A 23,028-nucleotide genomic window follows, 5' to 3' on the forward strand; every position below is an offset into this window, starting at 1 on the left:
CCTCACTGTAAGCATTCACACAACAAGAAATAGCACTTTGGCGATTCCACAGCAGGAGTCACCGTCTTCAGGAGGCAAGCACAGGGAAGACCGAGGCAAAGATTTGCAGGCCCTGATATTCCATGGGTTCTCCAAATCTTCTGCTGTAACTTTGGTAGGAGCTTGGTAGAACCTGAGAGAAACAGGATTAATGGTTAAAAATGGTGTTACAATGAAGGACCCGGCAGTGGCTCCACAAAACCTCGGGGTTGCAATGTTTAAATTACAGAACAATTGGCTGAGCTTTCGCTGTTATATTAGCTGTGAGTGAGGGACTAATGTTATTATCTTAATTGAGAGCTTCACAACTCTTCAAACAGTACCTCAAGACTGTTGGTGGTAGATTGTAAATATTATGATTTTAACATCACCAATCTATCAATTAAAATATACAGTTTTTAACATGAAAATTTCCTTTCAAGTTGAAACATATATTTCTGTCATCTTCCACAAAGTAGACTGTGGTTACACATTCCCATCCCACCATAGCCTATACCTATTTCCCAGGCAGTGTTCAGGACACTGACAGAAGAGATAGCCTTACTTTCACGTTAATCACTACAGCAGGTCCTTTTGGAGATGTGAAAGTGTTTGAGTTGGGGTGTGTGGACTAATTATATAAAAAAAACTACAAAACAATCTTTAAAACTAAACATATTAAACTTTAGAATAAGTAAACCTCAATATCTAACTCTTGTTCTTCTTGGTGTCATCCAGAATTAAATCCTCTTCACTTGGTAAATGGCAAAAGCATCGTTGCAAGAAAGAGATGGGCCCTTTTAATTAAAAGTCATGAAAAGAAAGTCAGATGTTGTCTGTTTAAGTAGCAGCTTTTCTTTGCAAAAGAAAGAGACTGCAGTTTGAATCCTGTATTTGGACTAACAGCCGCACTTAACGTGATCACCCATTAATACAAACTGACCCATGAGTAAAACGTTCATTAAAGCCCATTCAGGAGTTACTGGGATATTTAAGTGACCAACTGACCCTATAATCCCCCATTTCTAGCTTACAGCCTCCCAAAGGGTTCAATGAACAGTATTGCTGTGAGGCAGTAAATAGTCATCAGTCTATGGACAGTGTTATTATGCTATTAAACATTTGTCTCTTCTTGTTTTGCTGTAGACCTGAAGAGTTTACTTGAGGTAATGGGCAGTGCTGGTCGGCGGCTGACAATGCTGCAGCAGAACCGAACTGCCTTCGAGGGTGCAATACTGACCAACCTGGAGAAACCCAGTCACCCAAAGGGCCTCGAGTGGACCGTAGTGGAACCATCCAGTAACCCCTCAACCCCTGAACGGACACTGCCTGTCTACTTGTCCTACTTCGACATGTTGCTAACTGAAGACTGTGCATGGCTATCTAAGGGGCTGGTGGAGCGTCCGGAGATTGACCATGGCTTGAAGACTGAGCCACACAAAGAGCCAGACCAATGCCCCATAGTGGACAGTCAGGAGCTGTGTGTGCCTACAGAGCTGGACTATCAGAACAGTGTCCACTTAGAAGAAAGATCCCTAGAACAGGTCCAAACGATGGTGGTTGGGGAAGTTCTGAAGGAGATAGAAACAGCCTGTAAGCTACTAAACATTGCAGCAGGTAAATGATACCAAAATGTAACTTAAAGTCTGATCAAAGTCATTATTTTAACTTTTCTAAACTAATCTAAATCTGGGCTCATTCTATGGTCATCTATTGTATCATTCCACAACTGTTTAACTATTGATTAATTTCTTATATTATTAATATATTTTCATAAATTTTCACTGAATGAATTCTCTTGACACTCAATAAGTGTGATACAATTAAATTGTGACAGACTATTCTGGCCTGGTGTTATAGCAAGCAGTTGTAACCAGATAAATTAGATTATTGTCACATATGGCATTATGTTGATAAGAGGTTGTCTAGAGCAATATGATACAGATCAATCAATTGTATGGCACAGCTGGCTGATCAAGATTAATGTGCTATGATGTGGTAAAATTGTTTGCTCCAGATTAATATGCAATTGTTACATGATAGATTGTCCTAGAAAAAGTAGCACTAAATGGAACAAAGTTCACTGGCTGTGCATTAGTGTGACACCCTGCATTGTTGTACATTTATGTTAAACACAAAGTAAGCTATGTTGTGGACAATATCGCTCGCCACACCATCTCTTTCAGGTGAATTAGTGTGAATCAATTGGGAGTGTTGTTCCTTATGGTATCTTAACAAACTTAAAACAGTAGGATAAATTGAGCACTCTCAATATGACATTGGGCAATATGTTGAAGTGTATCTCACACAGCAAATCCAAAGTGCACCTAGTGAGGAAATAAATGTTTTAACTGCAGGCAAAAATGAATCTTACTCGAGCAGTTAAGAGGTGAAACAATGAATTCACAACCTCAAGGTTCTGCGTAAATAAAATGGAGATAAGTCAATAAGAAAAAACAATCTGATGATCTGTATAACTTGCCTTTATATCACACTCCTCACGCAGAAGATTCCTCGGAACACCTCACAATAAAAAGAGGAGAGGAATATAATGGACACTCACCACGGGGCAGAGGGAGGGAAATGGAGAGGCTGGAAACAAAGGTTTGGTGAAGGTGAAGAGGGATTTGGTGGTGCTCCAAGAGCAAGTAAAGTGTCAAGGCAGAGGGAACTAGGTAGAGAACACTAGAGAGCAGGAATAGGGTGGCCAAACAAGCATTCGATTTGAGTGGAACAGAGGGAGCGAGGATTGAGGAGAAGTTCAATGTTAGAGGAGTGTGTATCCACTAAAATAAATAGAAAGTAAAACAAGTCCTGCAGGATTGCTTCTTCCTGTTTTCAGTTATTTCCCCCCCTCATTATTTTAGGTCCTTGCTTTCTTGGTTGAGATAGAATAGCACTGGGGCTTGAAGCCTGAAATTGGTTAGTAAGAGCTGTGACCATAATGGAATCCTTTGGCGCAGAAAGAGGCCATTCCACCCATCATGGCCGTACTGGCTCTTTGAAAAAGCTAAGCAATTAGACCCACCTCCCTGCGTGTACTTGAACATTTTCCTTTCCCTTTTGAAAATTATGATTGAATCTGTTTCCACCAGCCTTTCAATTGCCCATTCCATCGTCACTTCTCCGGTTCTCTTGCCAAGCTGCATCCTCGGGTTACTGGTCCAATTCAGCAGGCCAACTATTTTGAGCAGCTCAGTATTCACCACTTTAAAGCCCTGCCAATTTCAGGCCAAATCAGGTTTTCGATCAGCCATTCACACTAGTATAACCACAGGAGAGAGTTAGATGGTTGATGTTATAGTGTTGATCTTCCAGACAGCTTTTCTTAGTGGACACATTTAACTTTATTTACAAGACAGCAGCAGCAACTACACGTGTGCATCAAACTCCATAACTAAAGAAGAACCCTCCCCTTAGAGGTTCCCCGTGCTGCTAGCCCATTGGTTTACACAGATCATGTGAACCTACAACACAGGATTATTCTTAAGGCTACAGTCCTACATCAGAACTATAATTACTACATTCCTCCCCCTTTAATTTTTCTGTACATTTTGTATTTACAAGGATATTTATCTCTTGACATTTTACTATTTACACAGGTCAAGAAATATACAAGTTCAGCATTTCAGGTGGTTTCCTGATCTGTGTGGAACGTCATAGCTCCACGACTTCAGATTCTTTTGTAGGAAACACATTCTCTGTTACGACATTAATATTAGGTACCTCATTAGGCACATGCAGTTCAGTGTCTTCCACTCCAACAGAGACATTGGGCATGTCTGTCCTTGGTTGAGCAACTTCAACAGGAACCACAGGTTCAGCAATGGTTACAGGTGGAACATAATTTTTTTGGGGTATCTCCCTTTCTCTTAAATGATCCACATGCTTACGGGTGATCCAGCCCTCCACTTCCACATGGTACGACAACAGTAAATTGACACTCATGACTACGTAAATCATGAATCACTTTTTGGTTCCCTTGACTTTTCTCCACCTTCCCCTCCAAATTGGGATCAGGCTTAGTCTTGTCTGAAGGAGGCACCTCATCAATAATTCTGCATCCTCTTTCTACGTGTCTTCTTCTTTCTACCACAGAATTTAGTATCGGCCTTCTTTTTGACTTTACTGTTGGCCAGACTTCTCTCAGATGCAATCTCAACTTGCCTTAGTTAAGTAGTTGAGCTACCCATAACTTCATTATCTACTCGCATCTTGGAAAGCTCTCCGACTTTTACTTTCAAAGCCTCTTTAGCTTCATTCAGCTGATTCTTCAGCTCTTCTGTCTCCTTCTTGTATCTGTTGGCTTCCTCCTGGAAACTTGAACATTGCTACGTCTTCTCTGCCAACTGGTTCTTCAGTTTGTTCAGAGAGATGTTAAATTCTTCCTCTTTCTCTTCGTAATTTCCAAGAGGCACAAACTTTGACCTGAGGGATCCTTGTCGTGTGTGAAGGTCTTTCAACAGGTTTTCCTTTTCTTTGTGAAGCTCACATCAACTTGAATTCTGTAATTCAGCAGTCTCCTTGGGTTTCTTCTGCTGTTCTTCCATGTCATTGTTTAAGACAGTCTTCGTTTCTTCAGGTTGCTGAATGCTTACACATTCCTTTTGCATCCTGATGCAGTTCTTAGACTCTTGGGCTCTTTCTGAAGTACCTTGCCTTGTTCCTTTTTCAAAACAGAAACTCTTCCAGTTTCCTTTTGAAATCTCACTGGCCAATCAAGGCTAATTTCCTTCAACCAATTTTGACCTAGAAGGCTTGGTCCTCTACCTTCTAGTACCATCACGGGTAGTTGTGCTGATTGGTGTCAATGATGAACAGTTACTCTGGTGATACCTTTTACCTGAAACAAAAACAGAATTACCTGGAAAAACTCAGCAGGTCTGGCAGCATTGGTGGAGAAGAAAAGAGTTGACGTTTCGAGTCCTCATGACCCTTCAGCGTGACCCTTTTTGTTTTTTATACCTTTTACCTGGATTTCTTCGCCTGTATATGTTTTCAACTTGGCAGCTGTTTGTTCCAAATTTAATTGTTGATCACCTTTATTTAAATATCTGAAAGTGTGTTCTCCTATTACAGTGGTAGAAGCACCAGTGTCTACTTCCATTTTAAGGGTTTACCATTCACTTGCACTGTAACAAATATTGGCTCTGTCTCCCTAACTTTCATGCTGAATAATGAATAAATGTCAGAATTGGTTGTTTCTGGTTCTTCCATACTATATACTTCACTAGACTTTGATTGTTGTTTGGAGGCCTGTTTAAATCTCGCTTTGCACTGTTTCATTGTGCATCCACTTCTGTGACAAAAATAACACTCTATTGTTTTTAATTGCCAATCACTAGAAGAATGATTGTTTCCATGTCAACAAAAATTAGTTTTCGATTTTATTGCTAAGCTGTTTACTCTCATTTTTTGGCTAGCTGTTTCCTGCTTTGCAGCGGAGCCCCGTCTTTTCGCGCCACTTTCGGCTGACTGTTCCAGCCCGAAAAGGAGAACAGTGCCATTTTGTGCCCCTTGAATTACTTGTGAATCCTTCACAGCGCTTTCCATCGCAAGCGCTATTTCTAACACTTCCTTAAAATCAAGATTCGCTTCAGCCAGCAATCTTCGTTGAATAGCGTCTTCCTGCACACCTCCTATTTTAAGCGAGGCTCATTGTACTGTACTTGGGAGAGAAACCAAACCATTGTGCCTGTGCTTGTTCTTTGAAAGAGCTATCCAATTAGTTCCACTTCCCTGCTTTCTCCCCGTCATCCTGCCATTCTTTCCCCTTCAACTATTTCCCCACTTTCCTTTTGAGAGTTAATTTTGAATCTGCTTCCACCATTATTTACTGTTCTATATGGACCATTGCCTTTAGAATCCTACAGTATCACATTATTTGCATCTATTTAACATAGAGTGCGTGTGAACTCAGTAAGTAGTATTATTGCCTCTGCGTCAGAATATCTGGCAAACTCAGTCAGTTTGATCTTTGAGCAAATCTTGGTGTCGGGAGTGGAATCTCTGCATTTCAGAGCTGCACAGGGAACACTGGGCTAATCTAAACAGTGTGTAATCATCTTGATTTCAGTAACCAACAGCTCCCATATTTGAAATTTTTAAGAAGTGCAGACTTACCTTAAATTATTATTCCTACCTTTTAGTTAAATTTTACTATTTACTGACTTCACTGTTCCTCAATTCTGCTTTTTGCACCCAGACTGGATAGGGCAGAAATTATATTATGTAGCTCCATACATCTCCATAGAATAGACCTCCCTTTACTTCACCTTAGACTCAACCTCAGGAGCACAAGTGTGAGAATTCCATTTTCCATTTCCAAAATTTCCTTCGACAGCACCTTCCAAACCCACAATCACTGCCAGCTAGAAGGACAAAGGCAGCAGATAGATGGGAACACCACCACCTGGAAGTTCCCCTCCAAGTCACTCACCATCCTGACTTCGAAATATATCGCCGTTCCTTCACTGTCGCTGGGTCAAAATCCCTCCCTAACAGCACTGTGGGTGTACCTACACCACATGGACTGCAGCGGTTCAAGAAGGAAGCTCACCACCACCTTCTCAAGGGCAATTAGGGATGGACAATAAATGCTGGCCTAGCCAGCGAAGTCCACAACCCGTTAATGAATAAATTTTTAAAAAATCAGTCTTTTTCTGCTCTCTCCGAGTGAGCACTCAATCATTTTAGTTCCTTTAGTTTTCACTCTGATTTATTATTTGCCTCTCCCCTCATGTGGTCACCCATTTGATATCAGCCTTTCGGTACCTCATCCAAGCAGGGGTCCACCAGGCGTGTGGATGAACAGCAAGAGTTGACAGGGTATTCAAATTTGTCCATGACGGGCATACACACATTTGCCCTTTCCAGCAAGGCTGACTTAACTGATCTGCAGAAGGGAGACTTTGGCAGATGTACATGACTAACCCATTCTAGGACACTGAGGCCAACTGCAGCAGCACTGCCCTGATCCGAGTTCCTCTAACTCAGCACAGGTGAGGAATCAAAATTGTATGTTCAGTATAACTGCCAGATTTTCTATTTGGTCAATGGACCTTGCAAGGAAGCAATAACACAATCCAGGTTTTAAGCTTTTAAGCTGTTTGTTTGGTATCTTATTGACAGTTGATATAAAACTTAAACCACAGCCCTGTTGCCGTCATGTCAGTCCTTTGGTTTCTGAATCTATTGCAATAGAAACTAATGTAAGATTGACGCCCTTGTGCGTAACATCGCTGCTGATTTGTAAACACGGCTATGGACCTACAAATACGAAAATACTTTAACCATGTCACAGAATAATTTTAGATGCAGCTGAGACATCTTTCTAAACCTTTAAAGTTTGCTACAGTAGAGAACAGCTATTATAGTTTATGATATGGGAACATAGGTAATAGGCCATTCAGCCCCACAAGCCTGCTCCTCCATTTAATTAGATCATGACTGATCTGTATTTTAATTCCATTTACCCCATTTGATCCATAACCTTAGCGTAGAGATATCTAGGTGCAAAGTTGCAGATTATTTGATTCTGAAGACAGATGGCAAGCAGTATCCCAACTTCCTCCTGATGTTTCTCAATACATCCCATCCCTTAATAAAATTTCAATCTGTTTATTCAGTAACAGGCAGGAGGAAGTGCGTCTATGAAGCAATAATTTATAGGTGTGGGCTAAGGACCAACATTCTATTCCACAGGGTATACTCTGAGGGTGGCCACCGAAATGAGCCTGTAAAAATAATCAACATTTTCATACTTTAGAGGGGTTTCAAAAGACAGAGTAACAGGGTATTTTAAAAAATTCTTTGATGGGATGGAGTATCGCTGGCAAGGTTAGCATTCATTAGCCATTGCCCTTAAATTGAATGGCTTGCTAGGCCATTTCAGAGGGCAGTTGAGAGTCAACCACCTTACTGTGGGTCTGGAGTCACATGTCAGCCAGACCAGGTAAGGATGGCAGATTTCCTTCCTAAAGGATGTTAGTGATTGTTTTTATGACAATCAATGAAAATTTCAGTTACCATTACTGAGACTAGCTTTAAATTTCAGCACATTATTTTGTTAATTGAATTTAAGTGCCACCAGCTGCTATGGTGGGATTTAAACCCATGTTCCTCAGAGAATTAGCTTAGGTCTCTGGATTACTAGTTTAGTAACATTACCACTACACCATCACCTTCCCCATCAATCTAAATATTATTAAGCAAATAAGTGGGAGGGATAGCCTGGTGAGTGGAGTGCTGCTTCCTTATTTTCTTTATTCATTCACGGGATGGGGGTTTTGCTGGAAAGGCCAACATTTATTGCCCATCCTGAATTGCAGTTGAGAAGCTGGTGAGCTGCCTTCCTGAACTGGGTAAGGATGGCAGATTTCCTTCCCTAAAGGACACCAGTGAATGAGATGGGTTTTTACGACAGTCCGCTAATTTCAAAATCAACATTACTGAGATTAGTTTTTAATTCAAGATTTATTTAATTAATTTAATTTAAATTCCCCCACTGGTGGGACTTCGTCTCATGTATTCAGAAAACTAGGCTAGTCCAGATGAACATACGAACAAGGAGCAGGCCATTCAGCCCCTTGAGCCTGCCCTGCCATTTAATAAGATCATGGCTGATCTGATAGTAACCTGAAATCTGCATCCCACCTACTCCCACAAACCTATCACCCCCTTGCTTGCCAAGAATCAATCCACTTCTGCCTCTAAGATATTCAAAGACTCTGCCTCCACCACTTTTTCAGGAAGAGAGTTCCAAAGACTTACGACCCTCTAAGTGAAAAAATTTCACCTCCTCTCTGTTTTAAATGAGCGACCCCTCATTTTTAAACAGTAACTCCCAGTTCTCGATTCTCCCTCAAGAGGCAACATCCTCTCCACATCCACTCTGTCAAGACCCCTCAGGATCTTATATGTTTCAATCAATTTGCCCCTTACTCTTCTAAACTCCAGCAGATACAAGCCTAGTCTGTCTGACCTTTCCTCATAAAACAACCCGCCCATTCCAGGACAAAAACAGAAAATGCTGGAAAAACTCAGCAGGTCTAACGGCACCTGTGTGGAGAAAAATAGAGTTAACGTTTCGAATCCATGTGACTTCTTCAGAGCAGTCATATGGAATCGAAACATTAACTCTGTTTTTTTCTCTACAGATGCTGTTAGACCTGCTGAGTTTTACTAGCATTTTCTGTTTTTGTTTCAGATTTCTAGCATCCGCAGTATTTTGCTTTTACCCATTCCAGGTATTAGTCTGGTAAACCTTCTCTGAACTGCTTCCAACGCATTTACATCCTTCCTTAAATAAGGTGACCATTAGTGTACACAGTGCTCTAAATGAGGTCTCATCAGTGCCCTGTACAACTGAAGCATAACCTCCTTACTTTTGTATTCAATTCCCCTCGCAATAAATGATAACATTCTATTAGCTTTTCTAATGACCTGCTGTACTGGCATACTAGCCTTTTGTGATTCATGCAATAGGACACCCAGATCCCTCTGCAACTCAGATTCTGCAATCTCTCACAATTTAGCTAATATGCTTCTCTTTTATTCTTCCTGCCAAAATAGACAATTTCACATTTTCCCACATTGTACTCCATCTGCCAGACCTTTGCCCACCCACTAAACCTATTGATATCTGTTTGTAGTCTCTTTATGTCCTCTTCACAACTCACTTTCCTACCTACTTTTGTGTCATCAGAAAATTTGACAACTGCCCCTTCAATCCCTTCATCCAAGTCTTTATATAAATTGTAAACAGTTGAGGTTCCAGCACTGATCACTGTGGCACACCACTTGTTACATCTTGCCAACCTGAAAAAAACCCATTTATGCTTACTGTCTGCTTCCTGCTAGCCAGCCAATCTTCTATCTATGTCAATATGTTACCCACTATACCATGAGCTTTTATTTTCTGCAATAACCTTTGATATGGCACTTTATCAAATGCCTTCTGGAAATCTAAGTACAGTACATCCACCGGTTCCCCTTTATCCACAGCACATGTTACTTCCTCAAAGAACTCCAATAAGTTGATTAAACACTATTTCCCTTTCACAAAACCATGTTGACTCTGCCTGATGATCTTGAGCTTATCCAAGTGCCTTGCTCTAACTTCCTTAATAATAGCTTCTAACATTTTCCCTATGACAGATGTTAAGCTAACTGGCCTGTAGTTTCCTGCTCTCTGTCTCCCTCCCTTTTTGAATAATGGAGTTACATTTGCTATCTTTCAAAATAATGGGACCTTCCCCGAATCTCAAGAGTTTTGGAAAATTAAAACCAATGCATCAGCTATCTCACTAGACACTTCTTTTAACACCCTAGGATGAAGTCCATCAGGACCCGGGATCTCGTCAGCCCGCAGCTCCAACAACTTACTCAGTACCACTTCCCTGGAGAGTGTCATTTTCCTGACTTCCATCCCCACTTCCATTTCCCAGTTTATAGTTGCTTCTGGTTCGTACTTGTATCCTTTATAGTGAAAACCGATGCAAAGGTCCAGGTCTCTAATTACTAGTCCAGTAACAATAATCACTATTCTACTGAATCTACTTATAACAAGTGTTAGTACACTTCACAGTACCTCAGGAGAGGTGATGGTGAGTGGTATTGTCGCTGGGCTAGTAATCTAGAGACCCAGGGTAAAGCTCTGGGGACCTGGGTTTGAAACCTGCCACAGCAGATGGTGGAATTTGAATTAAATAAAAACCTGGAATTAAAAGTCTAATGATGACCATGGAACGATTGTTATACAAAACCCATTTGGTTCACTAGTGCCTTTGCCCTTACCTGGTCTGACACCAGACCCACAGCAATGTGGTGACTCTTAAATGCCCTCTGAATAAGGGCAGTTAGGGATGGACAATAAATGCTGGCTTAGCCAGCATGAATGAAAAAACATGTTTATAATGTAGAGTTGAGCTCATAACCAGATCAGCCATGATCCTAACAAATGCACAGTGCTTTCTGATAACAAACCTGAACTTGTCTTTGTACCTATGTCCTCTTATCTTATTGTTGTGGTTTTACTATTCCATTTAGTATCTTACGGATCCCTATAAAGAATCCTTTCATTGGCCTCCTATCAAAGAAAGTAAAACGTCCATTTATATAAAGCTTTCACAACCTCACTACATCCTGAATTCCCTTACAAACAAGAAGTACTTTTCAAGTATAGTCACTGTTGTAATGTAGGAAATGCAGCAACGAATTTGCTTATAGTAATGTCCAACAAACAGCAATGTGATAATAAAATCAGTTTTTATTATTGATGTGGGTTAAGGGATAAATATTGGCCAGGAGAAGGCTGAAGAGTCCTTATTTTTCTGACTTCTTCTCAAACCCTCTGACTCGAGGGTGGCTCGTCCCTCTGACTCGAGGATGGCTCGTCCCTCTGACTCGAGGATGGCTCATCCCTCTGACTCGAGGATGGCTCGTCCCTCTGACTCGAGGGTGGCCCGTTCCTCTGACTCGAGGATGGCCCGTTCCTCTGACTCGAGGGTGGCCCGTCCCTCTGACTCGAGGGTGGCTTGTCCCTCTGACTCGAGGGTGGCTTGTCCCTCTGACTCGAGGATGGCTCGTCCCTCTGACTCGAGGATGGCTCGTCCTCTGACTCGAGGGTGGCCCGTCCCTCTGACTCGAGGGTTGCTCGGCCCTCTGACTCGAGGGTTGCTCAGCCCTCTAACTCTAGGGACAAAGCTCATTGCCGATTTTTGCACCAGTGCCCTGGCTTGGCTGTGCCTCAATGGCAAGAGCTGAAACACATCACTCAAGGTATGTCCTGTCTTTCTTCCCTTCTACAGCTTCAGCATGGTAGCCTGAGACTTATGGTCACATTGGCAATGTAGTGCAGCATTCTCTTTACTTTGTTGCTCGCTGCCCAGCATTGGCTGACATGGTCCAAGTCATTCAGGATGAACACTCAGCTGCGTGGAGCCAAATTGGTTAGTAATTCAAGGGACCACTTTAGGCTTCTGGAAAAATTAGTTTGTCACAAGATCTTCAGTTGCTCTGTTTGATATAGACTATATCAATGAACCTAGTCATGAGATAGTTGTTAGATTTGCAATCATGGTCTATATACAATCCCAATTCTTCCCTGATCCAACCTCCATTGCAATGAATTGATGTTTTAGTGCAGTGAGGCTGTGCTCATTAGGAAGAGATTGTGGGTCAGAGAATTTGGGCTCTAGTATTGTACTCGAAGTCTAGTGAGGCTGTGTTTCAGGGGCAGCCTAGTTTATCTAGTGTAACAGTGTCCTTGAACCACCAAGAGATGTTTGAGAGTGAGCCAGATGCTCTGTGTGCATTTGCTCAGGAGACACTAACATAGTGGTAATTTAATCCAGAGGCCGAGGCTAATTCTCTGGAGACATGGGTTCAAATCCCACACAGCAGCTGGAGGAATTTAAAGGCAATAAATCTGGAATAAAATAATAATCATTCAACCAACTTGTTTACTAATCCCCTTTGGGGAGGGAATCTGCTGTCCTTACTACATGTGACTCCAGACTCACAGCAATGTGGCTGACCCTTAACTCACTTTTCCGGAATTGCTTCGTCCAATCCAGGTTTGTAGGGGGGTCGGAGCCTATCCCAACAGGTAATGGGCACTAGGCAGGGTATACCCAGGATGGGATACCAGTCTATCACAGGGCACAGACTGACTAGGGGACAATTTACCATAGCCAATCCACCTAACCAGCATGTCTTTGGATGGTGGGAGGAAACCAGAGCACCCAGTAGAAAATCACACAGACATGGGGAGAACATGCAAACTCCACACAGATAGACACCAAGGTCAGGATCGAACACGGGCCGCTGGAGCTGTGAGGCACCAGCACTAACCACCCTGAACCTTAACTGCCCTTTGAAATGGCCTTAGCGAGGCACTCAGGTGTAGACAGCTCACCATCACCCCCTCAAGGGCAATTAGGGATGGGCAATAAATGCTGACGTTGCCAGTGATGCTCATGTCCCAAGAATGAATAAAAAACACAGAAGTACTGTAACCTCCTTACATCCATGTTATCATTGTTCCAGGGTTTTAATGAGTTGCAACACAAACCTGCTGAAATTTCGAAGAGGAATGTGTATAGATCATTTTGTTAAGAAAAAGTAATCAAATTCTTTCAGCCTTTCCAATATAATTTCTCACTTTGGGTCCCAGATTCAACATTGTCCCTCATTTCTGACACACCCAGTAACTCAGCCCTGAAGAAGGGTCATACGGACTCAAAACATTGGACAGAATTTTGCCCTTGGTGGGTGTGCAGGCCCCACTGGCTCGGTGGCAGGGGTCAGCTGTCCACCCGCCACTGAAACTGGGCCTGCTGCCATTTTGAGTGGGCGGGCCAATTAAGGCCCGCCCAACAGGCTGCCCAACGGGAAGCGCTATGCGCTTCCTGTGTGGGGGAGGGGAGGGAATCCCCAGCTGTCAAAGTGCACTCTTCCGCAAAGTGCTGTCTCAGGGAGATTACTGACAGGCCAAAAAACTTTAAAAATAGAAAAATTAAAAAATTATTAACATGTCCCCCTCATATGACAATGTCACACGAGATGGGACATGTTAATAAATATCACATAAAATGTATTAAAGTTTTTATAAACAGACATGAAACCTCATCCCGCCAGTGGATGAGGTTTCATGTATTATCAGAAGCCCGCTGGGGCTCCTGGCCTGCCCGCCAGCCTTAAGGTTGGACGGGCAGGGTCTTTAATTATCTTAATTACTCTGTCAATGGCCTCAATTGGCCATTGACAGGTCGGTGGGCGGACAGCTGATTTCACTGTCCGCCCGCCTTCCTAAAACTTTAAAGGGACCGGGATAACTTTGGGGGTTCCTCCTGATGTCATCGCGTGTCATTTTCCTGTTGGCAAGCAGGCCCCGCCCCCAAATCACCAACGGGAAAATTTAGGCCATTAATTCTGTTTCTCTCTCCACAGATGCTGTTAGGCCTGCTGAGTTTTTCCAGCACTTTCTGTTTTTATTTCAGATTTCCAGCATCTGCAGTACTTTGCTTTTACACCCAGTAACTCAATGGTCTGTCAATCAATAACATAGGATCAGAGGGGTAACCTTCAGGGTTGCCTGGGGAATAAGAGGTCAGATTGATAACAGGCTTCGTCAATTGGATATTTTCAGTGGTTAGCCAATAATCAACCCCGGGCATATTATTCAGGCAATACAATCTTAGAACAGAGAGCACCAGGGTTGTGTTGACCTGTAAACTCTAAATTGGCAATAGAGTTTAAAATGTAGCGTGATTGAGTTTTTGTCATTTATATTTTACTGATTCTACTTTATTTAACAAATATGTTTTTTCATAGTAACAATCACCTCACCAATCTTAAAGGGGCTCCTGCTGGCACAATAGAGAGTTTGCAACAATCATAGGAACAGCCTGCTCCAAATAGACTCTTGAAATGCCACCATGTTGGCTATGGCTACAGGGCAGGTACAAATTACACAAGATCATATCAAGTAAATGTGCTGGCCCAATGCTTCCAGCATAGAGCGATTTGAAAACAGTTGGAAATAGGGCTGCACGGTAGTGCCAAATCTTCAACCTGTGCTTCCAACTCAAGGGTGTGACTCAAGGGTGGCTCATCCCTTTGACTATGGAGTTGTGTTGCTCTTCATGTCCTTGTACTACGCATCTTTTGTTTATGAGCCTGGTGGTGTGTGTTGCCTGGGTTCTGTGCTAAATGACAGAGAGAGCTTTAGCACCCACTCATGAAGGGTGGAGGGTGGGAAGAAAGGGTCAGGGGCTGTTCGTAGCTAAATTGACAAGTAAGCAAAATTCAGCCCCAACCCAGCACAAATATACTTGCTTCCAGTTTAACCACAGTTGGTTTGGGTATTTGAGATTTGAGTAACCCATTCTAAAGGGAGCCCATCATTCTCATGTTTCAATGAGGTTCCATTCCGGTCTGGTCTGCCGCCCATACCCACACACACCAATCCATTGGGAGACCAATAGCAGGAGTCTGGGGGAGAGGCAGTTGAAGGTAGGAGGTCATGTGATGTTACCTCCCGGTATATATCCAACCAGAGTTGGTAACACTATTAAGACATCCAATTATTGAGGACAGCAGTTACGAACTGCAGACTTTTGTTTCAATGACATTTCTGTCTTAGTTTCTTAAACAAAGCCTTGGTTTAGTTTCTTTTTGTCACAAGATCCCAGAATCTTGCTATTCCACTCTAACTTTACTGTGAAATGCACAATGGTAAGACCAATCTGCATTTAAAAGCCTCATTTATTTTCATTTGAACATTGGGTTCTAACAATGGACATTTTCAGCCAGAAGCTGGATTTTAAACTAGCAAACATGCCTCAAATGTGGGAGATTCTCTTTCCACCCAGAGCCACAAGCAGGAAAGCACACGGTCTTTCGATGAGAAGTTTGGTTGAATGTGCCACAGCTCAACTGAATTTGCCTGGCACCTTCCTCATTGCTGATTGGTGATTTACCGATGGACGCCCTTCCGCTACCTCTTCAAGTGTGGCTTGCGGTTGGCGGGCACCACCGTCAATCTTCTGTCGTCGCCCAGAGGCTGATTCCCTCCTGGCTCCCAGGCGGTCACGGGGTTAATCTATAGGAGGTCATAGTGGTAATTAATCCCTATCACTCCTATAAATTAACCCCAGTGCCTCTTATAAATCAGTGCCTTACCCGCTGGCCTATGGCTCGCTGGCTCTGGATGCCATTGAGAAGGATTACTGCACATGTGGGAGTGTCCTGGCACAGCCGCTTAACGGTCAACAAGTGGGCGGCATTCCGATTCACAGGGTGCAGCCAAGAGGGTTTTTTTCTTGGGGTTTGTCAACAGTAAAGGGCACATGAGTTAAAGGGGTGGGGAAAGGAAGTGAAGGTAAGAGAAGCTGATACTGTGCAAGCCATGAAGTGCTGACGGAAATCTCAGATATGCTTCATGTAAAGAGGGAAAATCTGTAGACAGGGACATTTGATCTATTTTGAGCAAATTGTCAGGACACCAGAATTTTTAATGAGAAACCAGGGCGCATGGTCACCATAGTTACAAGCAAAGGCTGAGATGAAGTAACAAGGTGTTACCTTGCACAAAAGATTAAAGAAAAAGTAGAAGCATTAGGAGCAGAAAAAGATAAAATGCTCATTGCAATAAATTGGGAATGAATTGGAGGATCGAGAAGCCGTCACAAGAAATCATTTCACTGAGGAATCCTGAGTGAGGAAGGCCCAAGAACTGCCATTGTCATGCTTCTCATATACATATTCAAGGGGCCTAGTGCAGAACATCTTCAACAAATGGGTCTGAAGTTGGCATTAGGGCAAATACTTACACACAGTAATAAGAAAATTGTTGAATATTCTCCCTAAAAAACAAATTAGAGTTGGGAGAGGGAGTCCCGACAGATTCACAAATGCCATCAATGCTCCATTTCAATTGTATTGTTGCGATTCCACCTGTTTATCTTAACTTCGCCAGACTAACCCCTGCCTCAGCTGATCTGCTGCTGAAAGTTTCATCTAATCCTTTATTACTTCTAGACTTCACTATTCTAATGCACTACTGCGCAGCATCGCACTTTCCACTGTCCATAAACTTCAGGCCATCCAAAACAATGCTGCCTCTATCCTAACATACCAAGTGCCATTCATCCATCACCCCTATGCTCCCAATTAAGAAATGCCTCAATTTTAAAATTCTCCTCCTTGTTTTCAAATCCCTCCATCGTCTTACCCCTCCTGATTTCTATAATCCTCGACAGCCCACTGAAATATCTGCATCCCTCCAATTCTGGAACCTTGAACATTCCCAATTTTAATTGCTCCACCAATGGTGGCCATTCCTTCAGTGGCCAAGACTCTAATCTCTGGAATTTCCTCCCTAAACCTAATTGTCTCTTTCCTCCTTTAAGGCTGTCCTTAAAACCTACTTTCCCCCTTGACCAAGCTTTTGGTCATCTGCCCTAATGTCATCTTATGTGGCTCAGTGTCAAATTTTGTTTGACAATGCTGCGCACAGCTTTTGGGCAACTTGCTATGTTAAAGGCAATACACAAATAATTGTTGTTAAATGTTTTGGTCAGTGCGTTAGACAAAGATTAGCAAGTAGCCAGGAGTTTGTTACATAGCAGTAAAATTATGAAGGGTTCAATGTAAAATCACAAATCGAAGGGCAAAGGTTGAACAGTTTATCAACATGATCTGAACAAAAAGGTAAGTATTGCCTTGAAACAGATTCCTAAATGTTTTATAAAATGACAGTGAATCTCTTGTGGCATTGTTCACTGTTAAGTCAGAAGATAAATCAACAGTATGTCCTGCTGTTAAAAACTCATGGCATCAGTATCAAACTGTACCATTTCATTGATTGTCTGCGATTTCATTCCTTGAACGTGTGACTGTGGTGAGACTACCAGCACTGGTTCCTTCACATTAACAGCAAGTTTCTACAGATTGTGTCAGAAAAGTTGATGGTTAATGTAGGGATGATTTGGGAATCTCACTTGGAGAAGCCAGAAGGAAGGCTGTTATTTTGGAAATTGAATTGTCACACTGGTTCAATGAGATTAGTTCAATGCTAATAGCTGAGGCAGTGTAGTATTAGGGTAGAGGCCAAGGAGAACATCTTTTTTCACAGAGCCTCTTACCTGTGGAACAGATTGCCAGAAAATGCAGTGACTGTGGATTTATAACAGCCATTCAATGTGGAGCTGAATAAGTTCCCATGTGGAGAAGAGGTCTATACCTGTAACAAGTTTCCTGGGACTTTTATGGTTTTACCATTGGAAGTCAAGCTCCCACAGTTTTATCTGCTTAAATTAGCCAAGTTTTGTTCCCTGTTTTGCTAACCCCTCCCAGGAGATTGTATGAGTCAGGGCAGGTGCATATTGACAGTACCATGTCAGGGTGAAACAGGTGGAGTAAATCAAATTGTATTTTGTCTTTTTGATATCTTGGTTCAATTGCATCTTTTCAAAGTGCTAAGTCTAATTTAATTAATTTAATTCTTTAGGAAGAGACGATAGCATACTGGTATTTCCGCTGGACTAGTAATCCAGAGACCCAGGGTAATGCTCTGAGGATGTGGGTTTGAATCCCACCATGGCAGATGGTGGAATTTGAATTCAATAAAAATCTGGAATTAAAAGTCTAATGATGATCACGAAACCATTATCGATTGTTGTAAAAACCCATCTGGTTCACTAATGCCCTATAGGGAAGGAAATCTGTCGTCCTTCCCAACAGGGTACGCCTGACTCCAGACCCACAGACCACAGCAATGTGGTTGACTAGCAAGCCACTCAGTTGTACCAAAACTGCTACAAAATCACAAAAAAGGAATGAAACTGGACGGACCACCCGGCATTGACCTAGGCACCAGAACCGACAACGGCAATCTCAGCCTTGTCGACCCTACAAAGTCCTCCTTACTAACATCTGGGGGCTAGATGCCAACATTTGGAGAGCTGTCTTGCAGACTAGTCAAGCAACAGCCTGACATAGTCATCCTCATGGAGTCATACCTTACAGATAATGTCCCAGACACCACTATCTCTGGGTATGGCCTGTCCCACCAGAAGGACAAACCCAGCAGAGGTGGCAGTACAGTGGTATACAGTCGGGAGGGAGTTGCCCTGGGAGTCCTCAACATTGACTCCGGACCCCATGAAGTCTCAAGGCATCAGGTCAAACATGGGCCCTCCCTCAGCTGATGAAACAGTGCTTCCTCATGTTGAACACCACTTGGAGGAAGCACTGAGGGCAGCAAGGAGCTCAATCCCCCTGGGTGGGGGATTTCTGGCCAAGTCCCAATTGACATAGCTGCTCGACTGGGTCTGCAGCAGGTGGCGAGGGAACCATCAAGAGGGAAAAATATTCTTCAACTCACCCTCACCAGCCTGCCTGCTGCAGATGCATCTGTCCATGACAGTGTTGGTAGGAGTAAACACTGCGTACCCTCCATCGTGTTGTGTGGCACTACCACCATGCTAAATGGGATAGATTTCAAACAGATCTAGCAACTCAAGACTGGGCATCCATGAGGCGCTGTGGGCCATCAGCAGCAGCAGAATTGTACTTGAACACAATCTGTAACCTCATGGCCTGGTATATCCCCCACTCTAATATTACCATCAAACCAGGGGAACAACGCTGGTTCAATGAAGAGTGCAGGTGGGCATGCCAGGAGCAGCAAAAGGCATACCTAAAAATGAGGTGTCAACCTGGTGAAGATATAACACAGGACTACTTGCGTGCCAAACAGCATAAGCTACAAGTGATAGAGCTAAGTGACCCCACAACCAACGGATCAGATCTAAGTTCTGCAGCCCTGCCACATCCAGTCCTGAATGGTGGTGGACAATTTAACAACTCACTAGAGGAGGAGGCTCCACAAATATCCTCATCCTCAATGATGGGGGAGCCCAGCACATCAGTGCAAAAGATAAGGCTGAAGCATTTGCTACAATCTTCAGCCAAAAGTGCCAAGTGAATGATCCATCTCGGCCTCCTCCAGAGGTCCCCAGCATCACAGATGCCAGACTTCAGCCGATTCGATTCACTCCACGTGATATCAAGAAACAGCTGAAGGCACTGGATACTGCTAAAGCTATGGGCGCTGACAATATTCCAGCAATAGTACTGAAGACTTGTGCTCCAGAATTGCCGTACCCCTAGCCAAGCTGTTCCAGTACAGCTACAACATTAGCATCTACCCGGCTATGCGGAAAATTGCCCAGGTATGTCCTGTACACAAAAAGCAGGACATATCCAACCCGGCCAATTACCGCCCCATTAGTCTATTCTCCATCATCAGTAAAGTAATGGAAGGGGTCATCGACAGTGCTATCAAGTGGCACTTGCTTGGCAATAACCTGCTTACTGACCCCCAGTTTGGGTTCCGCCAGGGATACTCAGCTCATGACCTCATTACAGCCTTGGATCAAACATGGACAAAAGAGCTGAACTCCCAAGGTGAGGTGAGAGTGACTGCCCTTGACATCAAGGCTACATTTGTCAGTGTGGCATCAAGGAGGACTAGCAAAACTGGAGTCAGTGGGAATCAGGGGGAAAATCTCCACTGGTTGGAGTCATACCTAACACAAAGGAAGATTGTTGTGTTTGTTGGTCAGTCTTCTCAGCTCCAGGACATCACCGCAGGAGTTCCTCAGGGTAGTGTCCTCGGCCCAACCATCTTCAGCTGCTTCATCAATGACCTTCCTTCTACGAAATGGTTCGCTGATGATTGCATGATGTTCAGCACCATTCACGACTCCACAGATACTGAAGTAGTCCATGTCCAAACGCAGCCACACCTGGACAATATCCAGGCTTGAGCTGACAAGTGCCAAGTAACATTCATGCCACACAAGTGTCAGGCAATGATCATCTCCAACAAGAGAGAATCCAACCAATTCCCCTTGATGTTCAATGGCATTACTATCACTGAATCCCCCACTATCAACATCCTAGGGGTTACCATTGACCAGAAACTGAACTGGACTAACCATATAAATACTGTGGCTACAAGAGCAGGTCAGAGACTAGGAATAGTGCGACGAGTAACTCACCTCCCAACTCCCCAAAGCCTGTTCACCATCTATAAGGCACAAGTCAGGAGTGTAATGGAATACTCCCCACTTGCCTGGATGAGTGCAGCTCCAACAACACTCAGGAAACTGGACACCGTCCAGGACAAAGCAGCCTGCTTGATTGGCACCATATCCACGAACATTCACTCCCTCCACCACCAACGCACAGTAGCAGCAGTGTGTACCATCTACAAAATGCACTGCAGGAATTCACCAAGGCTCCTTCGACAGCACCTTCCAAACCCACGGCCACTACCATCTAGAAGGACAAGGGCAGCAGATAGATGGGAACACCACCACCTGGAAGTTCCCCTCCAGGTCACTCACCATACTGACTTGGAAATATATCACTGTTCCTACACTGTCTCTGGGTCAAAATCCTGGAACTCCCTTCCTAACAGCACTGTGGGTATACCTACCCCACAAGGACTGCAGCAGTTCAAGAAGGCAGCTCACCACCACCCTCTCAAGGCAAATTAGGGCTGGGAGATAAATGCTGGCCCAGCCAGCGAAGCCCACATCCCATGAGTGAATAAGAAAAAAGTTAACTGTTTCTCTCCACAGGTGCTGCCCGACCTGCTGAGTATTTCCAGCATTTCCTGTTTTTATTTCAGATTTCCAGAATCTGCAGTATTTTGCTTTTTAAAGAAGGCTATTATATAGTTTTGTTACGTATATATGAAAACTTAAGGAGAAGGCAGTGTAAGGAAATACTTACTCAATTGGCTTAAGAACCACATTCACCTTCCAGCCGCTTACAAGACTCCAAAGCATGGCGGGAGAGTTGTTTTTTGTAGAGCAGATCCAATGACTTATCTAATAATAAATGTGTAATGAGGGAAGATAACAATGTATCTTAAATATATCGTGCAAAATGAAAACTGTTTAAAATATGTGACCAAAACATCAGGATTGATTTAGCAGTGCATGGAAATAACTCTATTTTATTATAGAACAGAATAAGATGCAGATAGTCCCATTCAGATTGAGGTAACTCAGTTCACTTGAAATGCACGCCCTCACATTCTGACAGTGTTTTGATCGATATCATTCTCGGATACTAACCACTAATTCCAAAGATCTTCTTGTTTCCAGACCCGATAGAGTGGAGTGTGGGGAACGTTCAGAAATGGATTTTATGGACTGAACATCAGTACCGACTGCCACAAATTGGGAAATCTTTCCAAGAGCTCAGTGGGAAGGACCTGTGCTCCATGTCAGAGGAGGAGTTCAGACAGAGATCGCCAATGTGCGGTGATATTTTGTACGCACACCTGGACATTTGGAAATCTGGTATGTACTCAACTTGACAGTACGAGACAGGATCAGCCCAGGCCCTTGTCTATACATGTATTTACCAGGACTCTTTTCCATCCTCCAGTTTTCACCTGAAGCAGCTGGGGTACAATCACCCCACCCCGCTGTGTCCACAGTACCAGTGAGTAAGCTCGGGCAGCAATTGCTGACAAGTTATTCTACTGTGGGGGGCAACACAGGCCAGTCTGGTTTTACCTGATGCTGTAAACACAGACTAGTCTGTTCTTACCTGATGCTGTAAACACAGACTAGGCTGGCCTCACCTGATGTCTATAAACACGGACTAGTCTGGTCTTACCTGGTGATATAAACACAGACTAGTCTGGGCTTACCTGATGCTGTAAACACAGACTAGTCTGGTCTTACCTGATGGTATAAACACAGACTAGTCTGGTCTTACCTGATGCTGTAAACACAGACTAGTCTGGTCTTGCCTGATGCTGTAAGCACAGACTAGTCTGGTCTTACCTGATGCTGTAAACACAGACTAGTCTGGTCTTACCTGATGGTATAAACACAGACTAGTCTGGTCTTACCTGATGCTGTAAGCACAGACTAGTCTGGTCTTACTTGATGGCTGTAAACACAGACTAGTCTGTTCTTACCTGATGTCTATAAACACAGACTAGTCTGTTCTTACCTGATGTCTATAAACACAGACTAGTCTGGTCTTACCTGAGGGTATAAACACAGACTAGTCTGGTCTTGCCTGATGCTGTAAGCACAGACTAGTCTGGTCTTACCTGATGGTATAAACACAGACTAGTCTGGTCTTACCTGATGCTGTAAGCACAGACTAGTCTGGTCTTACCTGATGGCTGTAAACACAGACTAGTCTGGTCTGACCTGATGCTGTAAACACAGACTAGTCTGGTCTTACCTGATGTCTATAAACACAGACTAGTCTGGTCTTGCCTGATGCTGTAAACACAGACTAGTCTGGTCTTACCTGATGGTATAAACATAGACTAGTCTGGTCTTACCTGATGCCTGGAAACACAGACTAGTCTGGTTTTACCTGATGGTATAAACATGCATTTAATGGTCAGAGGATCTTGGGTCAAGATTGGGGAAGGGTCAGATGCTTATTTTTTTCTCT

At 43.2% G+C, this 23,028-nt stretch overlaps 1 protein-coding gene across 1 annotated transcript in view; it reads left to right on the forward strand.

The window, feature by feature from the left end:
• Positions 1 to 23,028, forward strand: part of spdef (SAM pointed domain containing ets transcription factor) — a 73,779-nt gene that overhangs the window by 33,067 nt on the left and 17,684 nt on the right. Inside the window, exons 2-3 of the mRNA XM_078546220.1 lie at positions 1,165 to 1,635; positions 21,708 to 21,905. Coding sequence (XP_078402346.1) covers positions 1,188 to 1,635; positions 21,708 to 21,905 — 646 coding nt within the window. The 5' untranslated portion in view covers positions 1,165 to 1,187. The remainder of the gene's footprint in view (positions 1 to 1,164; positions 1,636 to 21,707; positions 21,906 to 23,028) is intronic.

Source organism: Cetorhinus maximus, chromosome 8 (assembly GCF_964194155.1).
Source record: "Cetorhinus maximus chromosome 8, sCetMax3.hap1.1, whole genome shotgun sequence".
In the NCBI taxonomy this organism is placed as follows: Eukaryota; Metazoa; Chordata; class Chondrichthyes; order Lamniformes; family Cetorhinidae; genus Cetorhinus; species Cetorhinus maximus.